The sequence below is a fragment of the Pundamilia nyererei genome, unplaced genomic scaffold, assembly GCF_000239375.1.
Source record: "Pundamilia nyererei isolate P.nyererei 1_Seehausen unplaced genomic scaffold, PunNye1.0 scaffold00110, whole genome shotgun sequence".
In the NCBI taxonomy this organism is placed as follows: Eukaryota; Metazoa; Chordata; class Actinopteri; order Cichliformes; family Cichlidae; genus Pundamilia; species Pundamilia nyererei.
The window spans coordinates 1,288,986-1,309,358 of record NW_005187511.1 but is presented as its reverse complement, the minus strand read 5'-3'; the positions used below and the strand labels follow the sequence as shown (position 1 = coordinate 1,309,358).

Sequence of the window (20,373 nt, the reverse complement as noted above, 5' to 3'; positions counted from 1 at the left end):
TATGTGTTTAAATGCTTAAGATCAATCAGCTTATGGGACTCTTTCACACTGGAAGCTCCTAAATTTCCCTTTTTCCATGCTTCATATCTGACTTTTATGGAAGATCTATGTTACTTTGTTTGTATGCAATGGTCAAGGGTGGAGCAAAAGGATGGCCAAGCTCACCGCAAACTAACATTTACCCGTCCTTCGGGCCTACCTCTTCCAACCGAAGGTAATCCGATGATTATGCACACAGTCAGAGCTGGAGCTTTATCCACTCTCTGCTGCTTTTTTATGCTTCCCATGCATTCACATTGTAACAGCAAAACCACCCATTTATATGCAATAATCTTGCAATTATTATAAGCAATCAAAAGAGAATACACTTTGGTGCCTGCATATGCAAATACGTTTTTAAAAGTAAAAAAAAACAAACGGGTGTCGGCGTGAAGGACGATGAGGAGATGGATCAAGGTCAGCCTAATATATGAAATCATTTATTTCTTACATTGTTTAATAAAACAGCAATAATTCTTCTTTCTTTTCTTTTTTTTTTTCTTTTTTTGCAAACTGGATATAAACTTTGAACATGCCAGTTAAGTTGACACTGTGGATAGTAGCAGTTCTACAATAGATATAATATGAAAATGCATTTGTGGACAGAGCAGATTTTTACACTGTTGAGTCAGTATGGTGAATTGTAGCAGATTTTTTTTTAACTATTCATTCATTTGCAAGAGAAAAAAAAAAAGGAAAACGAAAGAAAAAGCACTGCTTCAACACCAGAGAAGAATGTGAAACAAACCGGGAATGACACCGAGTGGAGATACGACAGATCCGCGCTGCGATTCTGACACCAAAATGGCAGTTATAGAAGATTCAGTCTGTCAGTAATGACATGTTAACTCATGCCAGCTAGATGCATCTCAGTGCACATATGAGGACATGCATGAGCACATAACATTCATGGAGAAAAGAAGAAAAAACACCTTGTTCCTCTCAAATACACATTAGCTTCAACATGAAGATTACAGCAAACATGATCGGGCATTTTATTTTTGCTCCTGTCTTTGTAATGAATGTATCATAAATCATTAGAAAAAGGCCAAAGATTTCTTGCAAGAAACTCAGTTTTTGGTGACAGCGATGCGATCGACGGTTGGTCATCAGTGCCGGTACATGTGGGTGAGAGGGAAGGATGTCTTTTGTCACTTGGCAAGCAGAGAATTTCACTTGTTTTTGCTCTGTAAACACCTCTCGGCGCTCCCTGTAGGCCGGGTCTCGACTAAAAGTGCCGTGCTTTGTTCTCTCTCACTCCGCCTTCAAACTCAAAGGGAACTCGCCGCAGTGGCTTTCATTTCACTTCAGTCTCTGGGTCCCTTCAGTGATGGCGAACTGAGCTGGAATCAGCTTCTCTGATCCCCTCCTCCTCTTCCTCCTGTAGAGTGTCTTTCAGGAAGTTTAGCTGGGCAGCAGCCACAGCTCCACAAAGTCCCACTGCTTCCACAGCACGAACAGCAGCAATGTCAGCAGGACGGTGGCGGCTACGCGGGCCCGGGTCTTCATCAGAGGGGTGATGAAGTTGGCCAGAGTGGAGACGAAGACCAGCAGCACGGCCATGAGCGCCAGGATGACGTTGATGAGCTTCCCCAGCAGAGCTCTAGCGTTGGCATTCTCCACTCCTTCTAACTGGACAACCTGCTGCTGCTGCTGCTGCAGCTCCAGCTTGGTGATGCGGGTCAGGCATGACTCCACTGCCTCCTGTGTGTGCAGATCCCAAAGAAATGAACCCACTTAGTGCGATTTTGTTTTTCAAAACCTCATTAAAAGGCCTGAAAATCTAAGACACCTTTTACAGGGAATGATAATGTCTTAATTCAACTGCTTTAGTCAGAGTTGAAACTACCTCTGAAAATCACAGTCAGTAAACACAGTTTGTACGTTCACGTCTTTGAAGCATATACAGGTTTTGGAGAAACATATTGCCCACACACAGCTCTGATCCCAACTTCTAGCAAACTCCAAAGTCTCCAACGATCTATCGGAGTCTTTGTTTTTACCTGAATGTCTCTCGCCCTCTCATACGACTGGTAGGCGACTTTCTCCTCCATGCTGGCGAGCTCCTGTTTCAGGTTGGTCATCTCATTCTGGTGCAGCTCCGTCAGGTCATTCAGCTGCTCTTCAAGTCGCTCGTACCTGAACACACAGCGCAGCACACACTGTACTCCAAAGCATGCATGTCAAACTTGTTTTACATGGTTTATCTACATATTTAATCCCTGTGATGTCATTTATTTGTCTTTTTTTTATTATTGTGGACTCATTGTACAAAACATACATTTAGTAGAGGGCAACAAAATAGAAGTTTCCTTGTATTTAATAATTCATCCTCTGGTTGTTTGTTGCTTTCTACCATCTACCACTCTACCATCTTGAAATTTTGTGTGATGGTAGAGATCAATAAGAGCTCAGCTGATTTCATTTGGGAGGAAATCTGGTCATGGTCACACCAAATGTAAAAATCAGTATAAACTTTATATTACCCACAGTGTTTTATGGATCTTCAATCTTCACAACAGTATAACAGGCTTGAATGACATGATTACCTAGGTTGGCTAAGCATTTGACCTTGACCTTCATTTTCTAGCGCCCAAGGTTAAAAAAAAACATTTGAAAGGGCATGGAGAGAACATGCTTTTAATTCTTTTCAATATGATGCCCTAATTGATCACGATGACAAAATCACACACTGCATGAAGAAATGTCAAAATCTGAAGTTATTGCAGCTTATTGAAGCCAAAGATTTTGGCCGATTCTGCACCAATCGTCTGGGTAAAGATAATAAAATACACTAGCATTTAAGGCTTTAAGGTCATAGGTCAAAGGTCAGACAGCATGTTGCAAAACAAAAGCTTTAGTATACTCCTTGACCTTCAGGGGGAGTTGTGCTCTCTGAGTGCTATTGTTGTTTATCTATTACTTAATTAATAATGAATTATTAAGTGTATAATTAATTTGTGTTGCATGCACTGTTAGAGGGGAGGTGTTTATCAGAAGGAAAAGCTGTAAAGCTCTGAAAATGTAGTCAGAAATTTCAAACTCGATGCCCTCCTTCACATTTTCCAATAACGTCTAGTGGACGGCACTTTTCCGGCCACTTTTGGCGACTGGGCCTTAATTTTGACACCCCTGCTCTAAAGTACATATTTAATGATGATTTTAAAAGGAGCAGTGGGGACTGAGTTGTTTTTTCCTTGTGTGAATTGCATCTTGATGTTCAGTGTAGCACGTTAGTGATTGCTTTTCTTTGCAGGGACATCTACCTGTATCTCTCTTCCTGCAGGCACTGAGTCATGTAAGAGTAGTCGCTCTGCAGCTGGCCCTTCATGTCCTCGATGGCGTCCTCCATGTGCGTCTGGCTGGCCTTGATCTCCTGCAGACCCTCAAGTAAAGAGTCCCATGAACTATGCATGTGATGGTGGTGGTGGTGGTGCCCGTCCAATCTGGGGCTCCCCATCGTTGGGCCTAACATACCACCCCCTCCTCCTCCACCAGCCCCACCAGAATTACTGCCCGCTCCGGATCCGGACGTGGCGCTGGAACACTCGTCGTCGCTGCCGTACTTTGGGCTGGACACCAGGGTGGCGCTTCCACTCAGGGCGCGGGGCGTGGGGGTGTCTTCAGCGTGGCCCCCAACTCCGTCCTCTAGCGTGTCTTTTAGGTGAGCAATGTTATCAGCACTGCCAAACTTGTTTCTTATAAGACTGGCAAACTCTCGTGGCTTGGAGACAACAGCCGTGTGCGTGAGAGCAGAAACTCCTCCTTTAACCCCTTCAACTACTCCACCTCCGAATCCACTTATCCCAGCACGAACGTTGGCTCCCACGTCCTTCAGTCCCTGCTGCATGTCCCGCAGGACATCCTTCGGCTGCCGGGCTGGCCCATTCTGTGAAGAGGGGAAAAGGAATGAGGAAGCAGAGAAGTGGAGGATCCTAAAGGAGAGAGCTGATCATGTTATGAGGGTAAGTTTTAACCCTCATAACACAGATGAGGAAAGCAGTCCCTGTGAAGAATCAGGTGAGCCACAGGGGGGATGCACTGGTTTAAATAAGTGTTTGGGAAATCATCAGTCTATTTCTGGACTCCACTGCGCTCCCAAAGATAGACTGAACACTTGTTCAAGTCACTCATAAAATAAATGTTCCAATAGACCACGAAGAAAGACACGTGCATACACACACACACACACACACACACACACACACACACACACACACACACACACACACACACACACACACTTACCTGCTCTATCTCCTTCAGCTTCTTGTGGTAGTGCTCTAGTTTTTTGTGTAAGTGCGCAATAGTCTGTGCCGATTTCTGGTTCTTCTTCTCGAACACTTGCTTGATTCTGGACGCCTGTTGTTTGTCCGCGTTGTGAGCCAACTTCAGGTACTCCGCCACGTTGTCGTCACGCGCCTCCTGCTCCACGCGAATCTGCTCGGTGACCTTTAGGATCTTCTGCTGCAGATGCTCCAGAGCAGCACGTGTCCGCTGCGGCTCACCGGCCACAGCACTTTCCGCTCCCCCCGCCATGCCCCCAGACACCGACCCCACCGCCGCTGCTGCCCCCGCTCCGTCCATGCTGATGTTGGTGTCAGAGCCTCCATGGCTGGTAGTGGAGGGCAGGCCTAGAGTTGCCACCTCACTCTTGTCCAGCTGAGGGGACAAGAGGGCAGTGACTTGCTATTCAGGGGTGAAAAGAGAGCTACAACTGCTCCAGATACATTAGAGGTGTTAGTCAAACTAAGGAATCAGAGCCTCATCCGTATAAAAGTGTAAAAGTAGAGATAACAAAGGTTATTCAGATAAACGGCGCTGGAGAAACATCTTCACTGTAGCTGACTCTTCACAGACTGGGTTTTACAAGAAAAGAAGTTCATCTGCAGACATGTGGTGCCAACACAGGCTGTTATTATTAGTGTTATATTCACATAAACATTACTGTGCAAAAGTCTTGAGCCACTCCTTATATCTATGTGTTTTAATGGGAAATAGGTGCAGTGATTTACATGTGCAAACTTAACATAAATACAGCACATTAAGGCAAACAGTTTGTACAACTCCAACGAGCTTGAAATTCAATATTTTGTTATGACCGCCTGAACTCTCTTCCTCAAGCTTTCTTGTAATTCTTGTAATTTCTTTAAGTAGCCTTCAGGGATATCCAGGATACTTGAAGGACATTCAAGGTCAGATGCATCTTTTAGGTCCTGTGTCAAGGCTTTCCTTTCCTTTCCTTTCCTTTCCTTTCTTCCTTTAAACTTTATATTAAGCATTATTCAAAGATTCAGCTAAAGAAATGGAAACAAGTTATATGCTGTTGTGACAGGCTGCTAGTAACAAAGTGCCTAGATTAGACTTATTAAAAAATCTATTATTAAATATTTATTAGATATGATGCAATTTAAAATCGGTTCTTTGCTAATGTTCTGTCACATAAAGAGACAACACTGGTTCATCCCTTGAGTGAGATGTTGTTTTTGTTCTTGAATGACTCATAGGTACAAGGTACAAGGACTGGACTGAAAGTGAGAAAAAAACTTTGAAAGACCTTTGGAAAGCCGAAGCAAAATATAAAGAGACAAGGGTTGGCTCAAGACTGGTGCTGTATGACAATAAAACAGTAATGCTTCGTTTATAATTAAAGTACATCATATAGGTCGCATACATAAAACACTCAGTTCATTTTTAGTTGTGTGTAATTCAAAAAATTCTCTTCACAGAAACAGACAAAATGTAAAGTATTTGAATCTTTACTTTCTGCAGGAAACAAAATTTCTTCTGTTTTTCTAAACTGCAGATTATATTTTCCAGATCTCAACTGCCAGAAACAAAACACCTGAGTAACCTCAGTAAAATCACTCAACAAAATAAATAAACCTCCTTCGATGGGACTGTCAAAATGTGTCATTTTGCCCACTCCGGGCATATTAGCTTTAACCGATCTAGCGGAGAGATTAGAGACCACATAGAAAGGCCACCATGCATTAATTAGATGATGCTTCCTGCCCTGCTGAGCCTCAAAAAACGAAGAAGAAGAAGAAGAAGACGACGATGACGATTAGTTAAGATCGAAGCAAACTACACATGTAAACCCACGAAGGTGTGCAGCACGTGGCGTGTACTTTAATGCTAAAGACACGCTGAGCGTGTATGTAAATCTATTTCTGCCTGAACGTTCGTCTGACTTTTCCTTCAGAAAAACAAAAAACATAACAGCCTGAGGATGTAATCCCTTTTACACGACGAGACCCCGCGTTGACAGATCCACGCGGGGATTCCCTGGTCAGTATTATATGTTTATGTGCGGCTTTGGCAGATGGCGCGTTTGATAATGACTCTCCGCCTGACGTCAAAACGCAGCAATCAGACCCTCAGACACGAGCTTGGGCTCACACATGACGAGAGCAGTGCTGTGAGATATTTCTCACAACACTGCTCTCGTTTCTGTCTGCGGGATGGCGCGAGGATTTATTTTACATTATATCTGCGCGACTGCGTGAAATGAGCACGCGCTGTGATTGTAAAAGTAGGTTACAATCACGGTGTGATGGAGAGGAAAACGCATGACTGCAGCCCCGTGATGGAAAAACAACAAATCATTTTTTTTCCTGATCTCTGAAAAAAATAGATGAATAAAAAGTGGGATGCTTTTTTGAGTGGCTATCACTCGCAGGATCAGAGGGGGTGAAGTGGGGTGAGTTGGGGTGCAATGTTCCGTATGGGTGAAACAGGCACCCTAAATATAAATTGTCATTTGGCGACGGCTGCGGTGGTGCTCAAACCTGACGCGGTGTCTCTGTTTAAACGTGTAATAATAATAATAATAATAATAATAATAATAATAATAATAATAAAAGATCCACGGAGGGACGCCGTGGATGAAGCCGAGACTCCTGAAGGTCGGGAGAGAAGCGGTGAGGATGAGGATGGAGATGGCAGATGTCTATGGCGTGAAAACAAGAGGACAGGGTGATGCCTGTGCATTCTTCACTCAGCGGGAGACGCGCGGGGACGTGATGCCAGCGAGCACGCGAGGAGAGACACAAGCAGCGCAGGAAAATGAAAATGAAAAATTTTAAAAAGGAAAGAAAAAAAAAGGATATCAGAAAACGTTACCATACTGCTTTAATCCAATTTTTGCAGTGCCATTGCAAGTCTGTGTTCGAGGCCCATCCTCCTCCTCCTCCCTCCGCCTCCCCCTGAGCTCACCGAGGAGGAGTCCCCCCTCCTCAAATGTCTTTACCCCCAGCCGTGGGTCTGGCTAACTGTCACCTCCCTGGATCCTAACGCTCCATCGTTAACACCATCGATATCTGCAGCCTCCCTCTCCCTCTTCCTATCTCTAATGCTCCGATCTCTCTCTCCCTCTCCTTTGTGTCATATGCTCCCTCCGCCTCCCCCTGCTTCACTCTCCTACATCTCTCTCTCTCCCCCTCCCTCTCTTTCTGTCCCTCTTTCGGTCTACATGCAAATGCTATCAGTCCTGCCCTGTAATGGATGTGGGAGCTAAGGGACAGATGATGGAGGGGCTGGGAGAGTTTGGCGCAGGCGTGCAGGTGCCCCCGTGCTGATAAGGCCAGAGGAGGGAGGGAGGGGGTGGGGTGAGTGGAGGGAGGGAGGGAGCGTTCCACTCACCTAAACTAACTCCAGTACAAACACGCGCACTTCGCCTGTGCTGGTGTGGGACTGCAGTGATGTTGTGCCAAAGTACACAATGCCTCAGAGCGCCGACTCGCTCTCGTAATTTGCCTACTTCACAAAAGAGTGAAGTAGAAAAAAAAGTGGTATCACAACAGCAGAAGCCAGTTTGCATGACTCGGCACTACTCGAGGATATATTCACCCAACTTCAGATCTCTCTGTGCCTGACGGTGCGTCAGGATGTGTCTCCGCGGAGGGACGCCCTCTAAAAAGGAAGCGTAAAACACGCTTTCATCGTCGCCTTCAAAAACAAACTTGGAATAGATTTCAAAGAGGAACTGAGAACAAAACAAGTAAAAGAACTGGAAGGTATAATAAATAAAATAGACTTCAACAACACTTGATTTTAGTGTGTTGTTATTTTTAAATTATTGTATTACTTATTGATCGTGGCCCAATAATAGCAAGAGGTTAACACGCTTACTGGACACTTTATTAGGGTGTATTCAACCTCTCCTTAACATAAATATTTAATTAGCCAATCACATGGCTTCAGGTCCATGTATTTATGCATGCAGACTAAGGAGCTGCTGAAATTCAAACTAAGCATCAGATTAGAGAAGAAAGACGATTTAAGTGACTTTGAATGTGGCATGGTCTGCTGTATTTCAGAAACTGCTGATCTGCTTGGATTTTGCTGCACAGCCACCTCTTTACGGGAATGGTCTGATGGTCGGAAAAAGAGAAAATATCAAATTAGTGAGCGGCAGTTCTCTTGGAGAAAATACCTCATTGGTGTCAGAGGTCAGAGGAGAATGGTTTGAACAGATAGACAACAGAAACTCAAATAACAGCCAACGTTACAACCAAACTATGCACACCATGTTGCCAGTGACGTCAGCAAAGAACAGGAAACTGAAGCCACAATTTGCACGGGCTCACCAAACTTGGACATTAGATGTTTGGATAAATGTTGCCTGGTTTCAGGAGTCTCGATTTCTGTAGGAAATCGATTTTCTGATTTCTTGCATACTTTGGGCCCCTTAATGCCAATTGATTAACATAAAAAAAAACACCACAGTGGCCTCCACAGTCACCAGATCCCAATCCTGTAGAGCATCTTTGGGATGTGATAGAGCATCATGGATATGCAGCTGACAAATCTGCACCAAATATGTGATGCTTTCATGTCAACATGGACCAACATCTCTGAGGTTTGTTTCCAGCACCTTGCTGAATCTGTGCTACAAAGAGTTAATGCACTTCTGAAGACAAAAAGAGATCCAACCCAGTGCTAGCGAGGTGTTCCTAATAAAGCGGCCAGTGAGTGTATAATGGCCTTAATGGAGAAATGACAAGTTGTTGTACTGTTGCACAACACTGCAAGGGTTCAACCAAACTAAGGAACAGTTTTACCGCTAATACTAAAAAGTAAAGTGACGACACATTAAAGACACAAGGCGGTTCATTTGACCATTTTATTGGATTTCATAATAATTAAACAAAACCTAAATTAACACATGACATCGTATCTCACAATAAATAAGGACAGAGATTTTCACTTGTAGCCTTGAACAAAACACAATACAGAGGAAATGTGCGCAAGCATCTACAAACAGAAGTGCATTCGTTGTTTGGGGTCATTCGCTTATTTTCTCGGCTTTGGAGCATTTGTAAGCTTTCTGTTGGTGAGGGTTAGCGTCACAGTGACACCCATTCATATTACCCATAGCAGCAGGATTTGCTAATGTAGACATAAATAAGTGCCAAGAGGGGAAAAAAAGAACAAATTTAAGGCAAAAAAACCCCAAAACAAAACATATCATTAGTTAGATTGCACAGTGAAAATAATAAATGTGACATTTTAGCTTAGTATACATTTGCTTATGATGAAGGAACTTTAAATACCAAAAACAAATGCCAGTAAAGGCACTTGATACTGGGTGTTTATGTGCAACACTGCAGTTTAAATGATTATGCTACCTGACAATGCCATATTTAACTTTATAGATAAATCTCTTATACATATATAACTAAATAAACGTGTTTAAGTGTTCCTAGTTTGCGTTTTCAGTATCAGAGTCTGGGCAGCCGAAGGACATCAAAAATCAGCTGACGTAAAGTAGATGGAAAAGGATGGAAGAGGACATGATGGCACTTCTGTCTTTTACAATCTAAGCAAAGCAACTGCGTGTTTGAGATGTCAGAACTCCTAAAGCATCTTCCTTTGATTAAAAGATGGTCGATAAAAGCACTGTATGCAGCTGGACATAAAAAGTATAACATACTTCGGAAAGTAAAAAAAAAGAAGACGACTGGTAAACCCTTGTGATACACAAGTAGAAAAAATGCTGTAGAAAAACAATAATGGATTTGAACTACGGAGCCAAAGAGCTTTGTCCTCTCAGCTCACAGACATGATGAGGCTGGATGATTTTAATCGACACATCTCCAACAGATGTGAGTGTGCTTTCAGTGCGGCTGAATGTGCAGTCGGGCAACACTTTGGCACCCCCCCCCCTTCCCCAAATGAGTGTAAATCCACTGATTCCAGAGATTACTGTTAATCTTCTCTGCTCAAATGTCGCATTCTTGCCACTGAGGGAAAAAAACACCAATCTCCTCAGAGTGACTACAGTACCCTAATTAAGTGTTTTGTATTGACGTGTGGTTGAGGTCCCTCCTGGGTGCACGGCCAGAGTCTGTGCGGGACGTGTGATTCCTGAGCGTGGCCCTGTCTGTGAGGTTCTCTTGGCATATTGGCGTTTCTCCACCGAACATCACTCGCCGGATTTGCGGGGCTTCCACACTACTCTTCTTTTAGCCTGGTAGAAATCTGTTGGGATAAAGCGCAGGAATTTTAAGCTCATGCACTCTCACGTAAAATGACGAGACTTCTCGCTTTCAGCTACACGTACCTGTGATGTTCGTCTGCTTCCTCTTCAGCCCCGTGTTCTCGCCCTTCTCCGGTGTTTTCTCCAGCATCTCCTGGCTGTGCGTGCATTTCCCCGGCGTACCGGGGATGTTCTCCTTCTCGCTCTGTGCCGTCTCCACCCTCCCTCTCTTGGGAGTAACTGTCGCTGCTGACCTTTGGCCTTCAGCTTGTCCGAGATCCTGCAAACAGGACCTGTAGAGCAGAGGCACCCTAGTGCTCGGGACACCTTCCCATTGGAAATCACTGCTCTCCAGAGGCTTGTCCAAGCTAAAGTCAAAGCCCCACCGCTTTGAAGCCTCCTGAAGGTCGCTACGCATGGCAGCCTGGTACTCCACCTGTAGCTGCTCTCGGTCCACAGGCCCAAACAGGTTTCTCCGGGCTGGTCTTTTTCTCAGAACCCCCAAGATTCGCTTGTGAGAAGCCATCACTCTACACTGATGGAAACAGACAGAAGATCTCTGGTTAGAGTAACACTGATTGGCGTTTTGCTTTAAAAAAGTAGCGACAATAATAAACCAGGCATGGCATATTTGAAAGTTAATTTTGTCTCCATTAATTAAGCATCTCCAGCGATGAGACTAATCCTCCCAGACACTCGGTGCTGATGAAATGTTGCACAAGTAAAACATGCAGTGACTTCTCTGAGAGGAGAGGAACTTCTGCGCCAGTCTTATTCTAAACCAAGCAAAATGAGCTCTGTAATCCATTACAAGTGCATCCATCTCAGTTACTTGATACTGTCTCGAGTATGAAAGTAAAAATCAGTCTCACCATCTTTCAAACCAGCGTAAAGCTCCTCAGTGAACTAACACACTGGTCTCGCTGGGCAGCTTTTTATACTAAGGCAGTGACTCACTGAGCGCTCCTCCCTCTCTCTGAATCACTGGTACATGCCAGGGCATAATCTCAACCAGACATGTAAGGACAAGTCCTAAGCAGCGATTCAACAGCGCAAACACCGAGAATCACCACCAGGTGGCAGTATCAGGCCCCCTGCAGATTAAAAATCAGAGGCGGTGATTTGTGAATCCTATTTCCAGATCTGCAGATCTGGACGGGACTTACAAACAGCAAACACTTTACTGCGAAGGCTACAGGAAGGAATCAGGTGTGTCTCAGGTGGATGTCATTAAGGCCATCCGGGAAGTACTGGGCAGAATTCCCAGGATTTTCTTTTCAGGGAACAATCATGAGAAGCAGTTCCCATCATGATTATCCAGCTGAGAACAGCAGGAGGGGGAGAGGTCACTCTGATTAGTTTAATAAGTGATGAAAATAATGACGATGAAGAGAAGTGCAGATGAGGCAGAGAAGCAAATCCATCAACACAACCTGATAACTGTTCACTGGCACCTTAAGTCCATTGTTTTTTTCAACAAAGCTTTCAATAAAGACGGGCTTTAAAATGACTCCTTATACTGGGAAAAACTGGGGAGCCAAAAATAAATCCAATTCACCTAGAATGAAGTAAAACATCAGAAACAAGGAAACAGTTTGGGAGAGGGTGGATACACGGCTTGTAGACACCATCCTCCTCACACCCTCCCATTTCCATCCACTCAGTCACGCGTATGATGCGGCGTGAGAGGAGGGGGCGGAGTGATTCAAGCGAGTGGCGGGAGAACGAGTCATGCCCGGGCGGCGCTGGAACCGGCTCGGACCCTGCCCAGTTTACTACACGGGTCCACGTGAGGCTGGAACTCGTGCTGGCCAAACTGCGCTGTCACTGTCTGGAGCCCTTACTACCCCTGCACACCAATGAATCATAACCACACACACACACGTAAAAACAACCGCGCGGGAAGCTTTGGTAAAGTTTTGAGTTGATACACTGAAACCAGCTAAAAGACATACAAACCCAACAACAACACGGGGACGGCGGTAATCATGGAAAGGTGTAATTTATGGGATTAAACGAACAAATAAATAAATAAATTAGATTTAAAAAAAAGATAAAATATAGTTAGGACTGAACCTAAAAGTAGCTCCTATAACATTGCAGGTTGTATAGCTATATAATGTAAACAGCGATTTGTTTTAGAGTTGTATACACTAACAGGCCAGTCACAAGTGAACACACCAAAGCGCAAAAATTCAAATTTTTAGTTTTACTTACATTTTAATTCAAAGACAAAAAATCTTCCTTCTTTCAAACTTGCTGGGGGAAACCTGACTGTTATCCACCTTATCTTGCTGTTTTTCTGATTTTCAGTCTTCACAGCAGCTCTGAAGTAAATAAACGCCCGAAGCTGATGCTATGTAACCCAGCAGATTCACAGGAAAATACTTCTCCGTGACACTTTCTCCTAAGATTTCTTACAGACACGGACTCCTGCTAAACTTTTATGAGCTCGGGTACCCTCCTTTCCAGTCCAGAGGTGGAGACTCGGGGGACTCGCACACGTGGATTTGGCCCGGTAAACCGCACGTGAAGCTTGGCTCGGGTAGAAGACGTGAGGAAATTCCAGTTCAGGACACAGCCCAGCTCAGCCTCCCCCTCCCCGTCTCTCCCTGCCTCTCAGTGCGCATGACAGAGCGCAGCGGTGTGTATACTTGTCCCGTTTCCAGGATACATGACACATCTCGTTTGCTTCCTCCCATTTCTAAAACAGCTCACGCGACGTTTCGGTTTCTGTTGACATCACAGAGCAGACAGCAGCGAAGGAGAAAGTAGAAGTAAAAGTGGAGAAACTCGTAAACAGTAAATGGAACTACACTGGGCAACTGCACTCATGCGCTCTTTGTACCTGTGTCCAATTTAAATATATCCCTCCTGTGGTAACCCCCCCTCCCCAAAAAACTCACTATATGTATCGACCACTTCACTATGACAACATTCACCGGCCACTTCATTAGGTACACATGTTCAACAGTTTGTTAAGGTCAATATCTAATATGCCGATCATATGGTGGCAACTCAATATATTTAGATGTGTAGACACGATGAAGATGACCTGGTAACGTTTAAAGTAAGCATAAGAACGGGGAAGAAAAGTGATTTAAGGGAATTTGGTGCCAGATAGGGTGGTCTTTGTATTTCAGAAAGTGCTGCTGTGCTGGGATTTTCCCACATAAACATCTCCAGGGTTTGCAGTATTGTCCAGAAAAGAGAAAATACCCAGCAAGCAGCAGTTCTGTGGGTGAAAATGCCTTGTTGATGTCAGAGGAGGATGGACAGACTGCTTCGAGCTGATAGGAAGGCAACATAAACTCACATAACCACACGTTATACTCAAGTTATTCAACTCAGTTCAGTTAAAATTGTTTCTTTACACGGTGTCAAATAACAACAACAATCACCTCAAGGCACTTTACATTGTAAGGTAAAACCCCTACAGTAATATGAGAAAACCCCATCAGTTAGAGGACACCCCCACCCCCTCATGAGCAAGCACTTCTGGGAAGGAAAAACTCCCCTTTAACAGGAAGAAACCTCTGACAGAAGCAAGCTGAGGGAGGGACAACCATCTGCTGTAACCAGTTGAAGGTGAGGGGAGGAAGACCACCATAAGGCCACACAGGGCACCACTCCTGTCAGCTAAGAGGGGGAAACATAGGCTAAAATTGGTATGGAGTCATAAAAACTGGACACTAAAAGACTGGATACATGTTGCGTGGTCTGATGAGTCTCGATTCCTGCTGCCACATTCAGGTTGTATGTTCAGGATTTTTTGTAAGCAACACAAAAGAATGGATCCATCCGCGCTCCAGCTTTGTATCAACACCTCAGTCGATTGTGTAATAGCGTGGAGGGATATATTCTTCACACACTTTAGGTCCTTTAGTTCCAGCTGAGCATCACTTAAACACCACATCCTGAGTATTGCTGCTGACCAATGCACCATGTCGCAAAGCTCAAATCATCTCAAACTAGTTTCAGTCAGCTTATTGGAAATTTAACCCTTGTATGGTGTTCGGGTCTGTGAGACCCGTGTTCAGTTTTTTTCAAAAGAAAAATTAAACAATTAATTATTTTTTCACGTGTAAATGTGTTGTGTCTTTCCACTCACTCCACTTGATTATAACTGATTTATTTATAACATTTTATATAAAAGAAAAACGAGAAGCACATTAATTCATAAATGTGATCTAACAAAGGTAAAGGGAAAAAATTAACCATGTTTGCTGTTCATATGTCTTGTAATTGGGATGAAGTAAACATCTGTTGAGTAATTTAACATAAAATTGTTTGATAGTGTTAATTTGGAAAGCCAAAACTCTAGCGGGTCCACCAGACCCATGAACACTGGCTGAGTAACAAAAATACGAACACCACACAAGGGTTAGGGCAACTAATGTAACTAAAGAAGTGGCCCATGAGTGCAACTTACTTTGACATAAAAAAAAACTAAAAAGAAAAACAGAATTATTTCAGAAAATATCGTCAAGTTTTACAGAATAAACCCAATCTTATACTAGCAGCAGTGACAAGACAGTAATAAACTATACATAATAATGTTATGTAATAATAACACCCTGAAAGTGTCAGCAGGGAATACAGTCTGCTTATAATAATCAGGCTTTATACTTGCAGCTTTTTAGCAATGCACAAGCCACTGACACTCGTCTAATTTCTAACTATTCTACATCATTTTATTACATTTATTGGATCATCACTGGCAGACAGTGAGTCTGAATGTGCTGCTTCCGCCTGTAGTCCAGCTTATCTTCATGTTGAACAGGATTCGTATGAAACTGTACAAATCAGTTCAAACGATAGAAGCTGCATTTTAGTACTCCTATGAGTCTAGGAGTACTGGTCCACACCGGTTACATACTGTACCAGAAGGTTTTTCTTTTCCTCCCACTCTTGTGTCATGTCTGTTTATTTCAACACCCCTGTCCCCAATGCTCTCCAGCCCCATCATGCTGCCCTTTAGCCTAGTTCCCAGAACATCAACAATAAGGGCCCAGACTGTAGGATTCGGTGTATAAAGGCACAGCTGATCTGACTCTACAGTGAGTCCTTTGTTAAGTAACTGAGTGATGAGACACAAGAGAAACACACATGCACACCAACACACCAGCTAGGAAGTTATACTCAGTGGAGATATGCACTGGAGTTAATTTGCTTTTACACTCGTGCAGCTGAGTGGACACTCTATTATCGCTCAGCTCTGAGGCGGCGGCACAGTGCACAGGCCTAATCAAATTGTGTTATTCAGGTCTTTGTTCTGCACCCACCGTAAAAGCTTTGTTTCACAGATAGCGCCAAATGAAGTGCATAGACTAAGTAAGCTACCACTTAGTTAAATATTTATCAAGGAAGTCCCGCTCTTTGCAATTTTACCTGACACCATGCTTATGTAATACTGAAAACATACAACAAAATCAAAATCCAGTACTTGTGTATGATCTCATTAAAATGTTAAAACCTGTTTGTTATTAATTATGCTTACAGTTAAATAACCCATATTTCAGCAAGGAGCATTTCAGGGAAACAGATTTGCTTCAGCTTTCTACTGTACATACTGGATGTTGACACTTTGACCTGGGAGCACAGCATGTCCTGACAAAGCACCCTGCAAAGCGCACAATTATGTAGCCTTCAAAAATGAATAGAGGGTTACTGATTTTACCATCCCGCTGCAAAAAAACCCCCCATTAAAGTTAATTAGATATGCCAAAGTGTCCAAATTCTGGCATAAACACAGAGGAAAAACATTTACAGAACTATCGGTCCAGTGTGCCGTATGACAGCACCGCATTACAACATGCATACGGGATGTGCAAATAACTGTTTTTCTATCTAAATCTGCAGCAGTCCCAAGATTAAGGCTGAGTTCAGACCGAGTTCAGTTTCACGCAAATAAAAGCAGCTTCTTCGTGCAACAAGCCAATGAAAAGGACAGACATGTAAAGGAAAATTCCTTGTGGATTACCTTTTAACCTGAATGCTGGGTTTCTTTTGTTACCTCGCAATTGCTTCAACTAAAACTTGGCTTTCTGATATTGTTTGTATGTCTAAGAGTATAATGAACTGTTGTGGATCATTGTTTTTACTTCAGAATCAATGCTTAAATGTCCATAAGGCTAAAAAAAAAAGTCTTCTCAAATGTTGCAGGTATAGACACGTGTTGAAGCTGCGGATGTGCATTTACAAGGCAAGAGAAAAAAAAGCATAAAATGAGTGATGGTATCAGGACAGAACTTAACTGATCCGAATCAGGAAGTTACCGGGTCATTTGCACCAATGTTTCCAAAAGGCTCAGACTGAGTTGCTGAATGTTTTCACCGCGGAAAGAGATTTCCAGAAGGTTCACCACCAAACAGCTGCTCTGATTTTTACACACAGTATGAAGGATCGTGCTCCATTCACGTGTATAAAAGATGGATACAGCTTCTGGGTCTTAGAAATTACCTTATGCATTCTTTTTAATTTAAAAAGAATGCATTTGTTTAAAACAAATGGCAGTAGCTGTGGTTGCAAAATATTTCCAGTCCGATTGAGGTTTTGGAGACGTTAACTAATCCTTGGCACCTGTTTAGCTCACTGGTTGAGCAGGCGCCCGCATGCCATATATGGATGAGATGCAGTGGCCTGGGTTTGAGAGTGACCCTTTCCCGCGTGTCTTCCCCTGCTCATTCTACTTCTCTTTTCCTGTTTACCCCTCACTGTTGATGAAAGACCCCAAAAATATAAAAACATTAACTTGTCCACCATTTTCAATGTGTGACAATCGTAGTGACAGAGTAGGATCAAGTGAATAAAGCCCCAGTCACACAGGCCAAGAGACTGGTCTGCAACCATCTAGCAACCATTCATCTATCCATCCAATGGCTACAACCTGTCAGCTTGTGCTTCTGCAAAGCCACCATCAGTGCTCATAGGCAGGTATATATAGATTTTAGAGCAACATATACTCCCATCCAGATGATGTCTTTAGCAAGAAAATGCTAAACTCCATACTGCATCGATTACTGCAGCATAACTTCATAGTAGAAGAGTCCGAGTGCTGAACTGATCTGCCAGAACTTCACCAGCTGATAACATCTGCTCATCATGAAACACATACGACAAAGAAGACCCAGGACTGCTGAGCAGCTAGAATCCTGTTTGAGACATGAATTGGACAATAGTCCGATCCTAGAAGTCCAGCCAGCTGGTCTCCTAATTCCCCAGATGTTTGCAGACTGTTAACTGAAGTGGGGACAGGCCTTTCCAGCCTGTTTGAGATGTACTGCTCAACAGGACCATGGAATGGTACATTTTCTCAGTTTAAACAGTTGATATGTTTTTATTGTAAATAAATCATTTCATTTCATTGGTCATTTCGTTTTTATTTAGCATCAAAACTACCTTTTTTTTGGGGGGGGGGGGTAGGTGGGGGGGGATTGGGGTTGTACAATACAAAGCGCCTTGAGGCAACTGTTGTTGTGATATATAAATAAAATTGAATTGAATGAAATAAAATTGAATGCAAATAACCAACCAAACACACTGCTGTCAAAGGGTTCCTCTGAGAAAGGAGGTGCACAGGTGTTCCTAATAAAGTGTTGTGTTCAAGGACAGAGGTAAAATATTCGCCTCCATTAACACTCTATAAGAAGAAAGAGAGGATGCCAAGTTCTTCTTCTCACTGATATGAAATCCCAACCTTGGAGCAGATTGAAGAGAGTGTATGGACTGATTATTTAAAGTGTTTTATTTTGTCTTCATCTACTGTCTGATCACCCAGCTCAGCGCTGGGTAATCACAGGGTACTGAACTGTGACCTCGTCTAGAATTAACACGCTGCAGCACCATTGTGTGCTTTACATCATCCTGTCCTCTGCTCCGTGGCCGTCAAACCCACAGGCAATGCGTTACATAACGCTTGGGTGGAAATAACACGGCTCAAAGAGTGGCTTCCCGTCGCCGTGGATGCAGAGTCATCGTTCCAGTGACGTCACACGGGCTTGAGTAATTGCGGGAAAGCGCGCGCAGATTTGAGAACTCAAGTCTCCGTTATGCCGGCTTCACGTGGACTGTGAGCGTGAACAGCTGGAGCTGGGTGTAACCCAGGAAAAGTTACTGGACAGCGTGAGAGCTGTGGCGGGATGTCTTAAATAAAGTCCGCCACCCACAGCTTTAAATTTAGTGAATGAAACTGTGTGAAGCACCCTTATGCATCATGTTACGCTTTCACTCTTAGCTACTATTTTCAGTATTAGCACGGTTTTCAGACGCTTTCACACGACTTTATCAATAGCACAAGGACATCATTGTTTGGATTGGTTATTTATCCTGCTGAAAGGGTTAAACAATCAGTCAACCTATTACATAACAGCCTCTTACTGAACATCACGTTCAACAGAAAAGGAGGGAAATTACGATAACATGAACCTGCCATAGGCTGCTTTTTTCCCTTCTTAATCCTGACTTGTTGACACACTGGGAACAGTATTGGCAAACGGGAACAGCAATAACCTCCTCAGTCCTCTCATTGCTCCTCTACTCAGCTAATCGTCTTCGAAAGTCAATATTAAAGCCTGTGCTTTATTTATAAAATATATCACATTTTCGTTATTTAAAATTTTAGTTGGCTGAAGGGGAATTTTACATCGAGTTTAAACACTAAAAATATTTTTTTAAAAAGACCCTTTGTGCATTATTTATTACATAAACGAGGACTAAATATGGGGAAACCTGTATTGATGTGGAGTTTGAACTACCTGAAGTGAAACTGTGAAACAGAAAATGATGTTCAACAAATCAGAAGGAAAAACCCCCAAAGCGCCACTAGCTGGAAGTGGATTCAACAGGTTGCTCTGAGTGAGCTTTTTGTTAAATGTGGTCTTCTTCTTTTAAGGGTCACCATTGTGGATCTGTCTCCATCTCACTAACTCGCATGCCCTCCTTCAAGAATCTTCTCTCAGGTTTTCCTCTTTTCTGCTCAGCTTTCTCACTTCTCCAAACCATACCCAATAGCAGGTCTCACTACCATCCCTTTCACTCTGTTCTCACCATAAGCATCCATAAATATTTGGATCACCCCACTAGCATCTGCGTCAGGCATTCTAACTTCCTTCCGGAAGAAGCTCCGAACCTGTAGGTAGCGATAAAAATCTTCCCTGCCGATCTCGTAAATCTGACACATCCTCAAAATTTATCAGCTCCCCATGCTTCACTATCTTACAGACTGCAGTGATTCCATGCCTGGACCACTCCCTGAATTTATGGTCTAATAATGCTGGAAGGAAGCGTGGGAGATACGCTGGCCATCCCAGCAACCCTATTTCCCTATTAAGACCAAAAATTTTAATCACATCTGCCCATTTTTTCAGAGAAAAACTTACACAGAAATTTTGCATCTGATATGCCTGTGGCAAACTCTCAAGAGACCCCAGAACAAACTGTATTGGGAAATCAATCAAAGAAAGCTCAATGTCCTTCCATTTTGCCTCATACTTAGTTACACCAGCACACTAGAGGTCTGATCTGGGCTGCCAGATAGTAATCCTCAAAGCACGGTAGGGCCATACCCCCCCGCTCACCAGGCAGCTGCAATATTGCATATCTCACTCTCTGCCTTTTATTTCCCCATATGAATCTTGAGCAATGCATATCCCACTCCCTAAATTGTTTTGCTGGAACCTCCACTGGAAGTGCTGCAAACAAATATAGCAGCTTTGGGAGGATATTTAATCTTTATCGCTCTAACTCTGCTGGCCAGATCAAGGTGGAGCAGACCCCACCTCTCCAGATCTTCATAAACTGCTGGATATTGGACTTCCTTCTACCACCTGCCGCTGGATCAGAGACTTCCT

The 20,373-nt window shown here is 43.4% G+C and overlaps 2 protein-coding genes across 3 annotated transcripts; both read right to left on the bottom strand.

The window, feature by feature from the left end:
* Positions 1–443: 443 nt before the first annotated feature.
* On the bottom strand, positions 444–7,402 carry tmcc2 (transmembrane and coiled-coil domain family 2). The gene is made up of 5 exons (XM_005741416.2): positions 7,165–7,402; positions 4,288–4,701; positions 3,306–3,928; positions 2,043–2,178; positions 444–1,743 (listed from the first exon to the last, which is right to left on the bottom strand). Exons 1-5 carry the CDS (start codon positions 7,165–7,167, stop codon positions 1,444–1,446), a joined length of 1,476 nt encoding a protein of 491 aa, XP_005741473.1. The 5' UTR covers positions 7,168–7,402; the 3' UTR covers positions 444–1,443.
* A 2,116-nt stretch (positions 7,403–9,518) lies between these two features.
* Positions 9,519–11,446, bottom strand: cdkn1a (cyclin dependent kinase inhibitor 1A). Of its 2 annotated transcripts, none has more exons than XM_005741414.1 (3): positions 11,395–11,446; positions 10,607–11,057; positions 9,519–10,524 (listed from the first exon to the last, which is right to left on the bottom strand). In XM_005741414.1, exons 1-3 carry the CDS (start codon positions 11,395–11,397, stop codon positions 10,469–10,471), a joined length of 510 nt encoding a protein of 169 aa, XP_005741471.1. In that variant the 5' UTR covers positions 11,398–11,446; the 3' UTR covers positions 9,519–10,468. The 2 variants fall into 2 exon arrangements, with proteins under 2 accessions (XP_005741471.1, XP_005741472.1); XM_005741415.1 differs by having other exon boundaries at positions 10,607–11,052; positions 11,395–11,417.
* Positions 11,447–20,373: the final 8,927 nt, after the last annotated feature.

Bases quoted from the DNA above. Each gene is read 5' to 3' on its own strand.
- tmcc2 (XM_005741416.2), bottom strand. The intron at 3,929-4,287 runs GTAAGTGTGTGT...CCCTCTTCACAG, and splicing joins AGCTGAAGGAGATAGAGCAG to AATGGGCCAGCCCGGCAGCC. The intron at 1,744-2,042 runs GTAAAAACAAAG...CTGCACACACAG, and splicing joins AGAGGGCGAGAGACATTCAG to GAGGCAGTGGAGTCATGCCT.
- cdkn1a (XM_005741414.1), bottom strand. The intron at 10,525-10,606 runs GTACGTGTAGCT...TTATCCCAACAG, and splicing joins GAAGCAGACGAACATCACAG to ATTTCTACCAGGCTAAAAGA.